At 55.7% G+C, this 2971-nt stretch overlaps 1 protein-coding gene across 1 annotated transcript in view; it reads right to left on the reverse strand.

The window, feature by feature from the left end:
• The window catches only part of SHCBP1 (SHC SH2-domain binding protein 1), a 35285-nt gene extending 34673 nt beyond the window's left edge, over window positions 1–612 (reverse strand). Inside the window, exon 1 of the mRNA XM_004690313.2 lies at window positions 497–612. Coding sequence (XP_004690370.1) covers window positions 497–605 — 109 coding nt within the window. The 5' untranslated portion in view covers window positions 606–612. The remainder of the gene's footprint in view (window positions 1–496) is intronic.
• Window positions 613–2971: the final 2359 nt, after the last annotated feature.

A 2971-nucleotide genomic window follows, 5' to 3' on the forward strand; every position in this document is an offset into this window, starting at 1 on the left:
GGGGTGGGCGGCAGAGTTAAGGAAAGCTCCACGAAGGGGCGGAAACGACTGGGAATTAGGGGCTGGGCTCAGGTTGGCCCCCAGCTCCCAGCACGGACCGCCCCCCGCAGTCGCCCGGCTGCAGTCTAGGCCCCGGCTCTAGCGGCAACCCCCACACCTCTCCCAGTCGGGGAAGGCGCGCGCCCGCAGACGCCCTCCGAGAGGCCGCTGACAGGGTGGCCCGCCCACCGTGACCGCGCACGAAGCCCGGCGCTCCCAGACGTGGGGGGATTTCTGGCCCGTCCAGACCTCCAGCCTGGGGAAAGCCGCGGGCAGACCGGCCCGGGACGTCCCGGGCTCCTCAGACCCCCACGCCCCGCAGGGCCGCCGCGCACAGCCCCAGCCCGCCCGCAGGTCCGGAAGGCCGCGCGCAGCCGTCCTCGGGGGTCCCGATGCTGCGGTCTACCAGGGCAGCAGCCGCCGAGGCAGCTGGCTCCAGCCGGGCGGCGGGGCTCACCTTTGTCGAGGGACGCCAGCTCGTCTTCCACCGTCCAGTCCGAGCGCTCAGGCTCAGGCGCCACAGCCGCCGGCCCTAACCCGCCACCCGCCAGCAACCCGTCAGCCATTTCAAATTTCCGCGGGCCGCCTCCTGGCTCAACGTCGTGCAGCGGAGTGGCTTCCGATTGGACAGGGGCCGGAGCGCCTGGACCAATTACAGAAGGCCTGCGCCGCCAGTCTGCCGCACAGGCTCCGCCTCCGCCAGCCTTTGAAGGCCCGTGACAGCGCCCGGGCGCCACCTCCTGGCAAGGCGGACCGGCGGCCTCGTCCCAGCTCAGCGCTTGGTGTTTCTGAACCAATTGGGACTCATGTGAATTGTGACCCAAATGGGATGATTTTCAAGAAGCTAAATGGGATATAGAGGAAAAGTACACGATGGGGAAGCACAAAGTAATACTGTTTAACCGTCGTTCTGCCACAGTATTACTTCGGCCCGTTTATTTCGTCTCTGGTACTGCAGTGTCTTGGCCAACTGGCACCAAACCCCCTTACACCACCAGGAGTCAGCCCCCTTCTGTCTCCCGCCCTTCCTCCCATCAGTCCCTTCCTTTCGCTGTCTAGCCACACACACACATACTTTCAAAAGTCAAATTTAGTAAGTGAAAGTGAAGGAATGGAGGGGGTGGCTGATGCAGGCCTGAGCAGGGCTGGACTGGGGGGGGGGGCACCCACCCTTCCACACCCCACCCCACCCCCCAGAGTGCAGGATGGGTTGAGGAGGGACAATGTGCATTTGGGGTTGATTGGATGATGGGAGTGGTGTGGCCCAGGCTGATTGGATCTGGGGCACCAGGAAATGAGACATCTATTCCTGGAAACCTGTCATTGGGTGGTGGAACTGTGACCCAGGCTGTGATGTCTGTTAATCCTTGAATCCATTTGCTAGGTTGAATCTGCGCGGGCTCTGACGTATGTAAAGGCCAACAAGGCCAATATATTCCCTGACTTTCCTTTGGTCGGGGTCTTGCCTGAATCCTGCGTGTCCGGCAGGGAACAGCTTGACCCTGGCTAGCCAGCCCAATAAACTCTACTTTGCGAATTGCATTCTTGCGTCACGCTCTGTCTTTCGAGGTAATCGAGTTCTCGGACCCTAACAAAAGTATGTTTTACCCATATTAATTATCAAAGGCAACTATAACTCCAACAATAACAGTTAACATTCAGAGTGTCTACAAGGCACCTTCTTGCATGCTTTACCTGCTTCATCCCACTCGACAGTCAAAAAACACGAGTCAAGAAATATTAGCCCCATTTTACAGATGAGGAATTGGACTCACTAAAAAGCAAAGTACCTTGCCTAGTTTAACCAAGTACAGTCAGGATGAGAGGCCAGCCACACTCCAGAAGCCCGCCTTACACCTCCACCAAACCAGAACTAGAAGGCCCACTGATAGTGCCCAAGTAAGCGACAGGACCATTGGCTCTTTCAACTGCCTGCTCCACACAATGCAGCCACAGCAGTTGCCCCGCAGAACTCTTATGAACGGTGTAATTCCTGGATTGTGGAATGGACCAATCAGGTGCAAGCTATGAGCTGATTGGTGCTAAGTGGCCCAATCAGACTTTTGCTCCCAGGACTCAGCCTGTCACATGTCAGTTGTGGCGGTTAGTCCTTAAGCCCCTTTTATGTAAAGTTCAACTCCTGGGTTGTGGAAGGGAACAATCAGGCAGTATGCGCTGATTGGTAAATGGCCCAATCAGCCACAGGATTGAAAAATGGTCTAATCAGACTTGTGGGTGGGGCATCCTAAAAGAGGATATAAGCCAGGGTGGAGACCACATCAGCCCTGAAAAAAAGAAGACAGTTCCAGACTCTGAAGGAAGAAGAACAGGGAAGATTCCATTCCTGGGAAAGAAGTGTCCAGCAGCACACTGCCAAGGAAGGAAGAGGGGCTGATGATGTCTGTGAGAGACCAGGCCTCAGTTCTGTCTTTGACCTTGCCTGGAAGAATCACCAAAGGCCCTGGTGCCTCAAAAAGCTGTTTGTTGTTGATATAACCTGACCATTCACAAAAGGCTGTTAAAAATGGGTGTCTGTGACATCACCTCTGAGGGAACAATAGTGACCATCACTACTGCCCCACAAAAGGCTATTAAAACTGGGTGTCTGTGACATCACCTCTGAGGGAACAATAGTGACCATCACTACTGCCCAGTGCTGTCCAGCACTCCTGGTGACCAGTGACAACCATCTCTGATGCTACCTGTTGAGGAAGCTGCCACTGGTTGATACAGTGAGGTCTTTGTTTCCCCTGTTTGTGAAGTAAACCCCATGGTTGTTCCTGGAGCCTGAGGTCTCTGGCAACTGTGCATAGGTGAAAACCCACAGAGAATGACCTGTCCTCTCATCAGGCATGGTCCTTTGCTAGGCTGTAGCCCATAGGCGCCCAACTGTGTGGGTGTTATGCTGCTATAACCCTTGGTTTTGGTTTTT

This window comes from Condylura cristata, unplaced genomic scaffold, assembly GCF_000260355.1.
Source record: "Condylura cristata isolate star-nosed mole 26May11 unplaced genomic scaffold, ConCri1.0 scaffold00028, whole genome shotgun sequence".
NCBI lineage: Eukaryota > Metazoa > Chordata > Mammalia > Eulipotyphla > Talpidae > Condylura > Condylura cristata.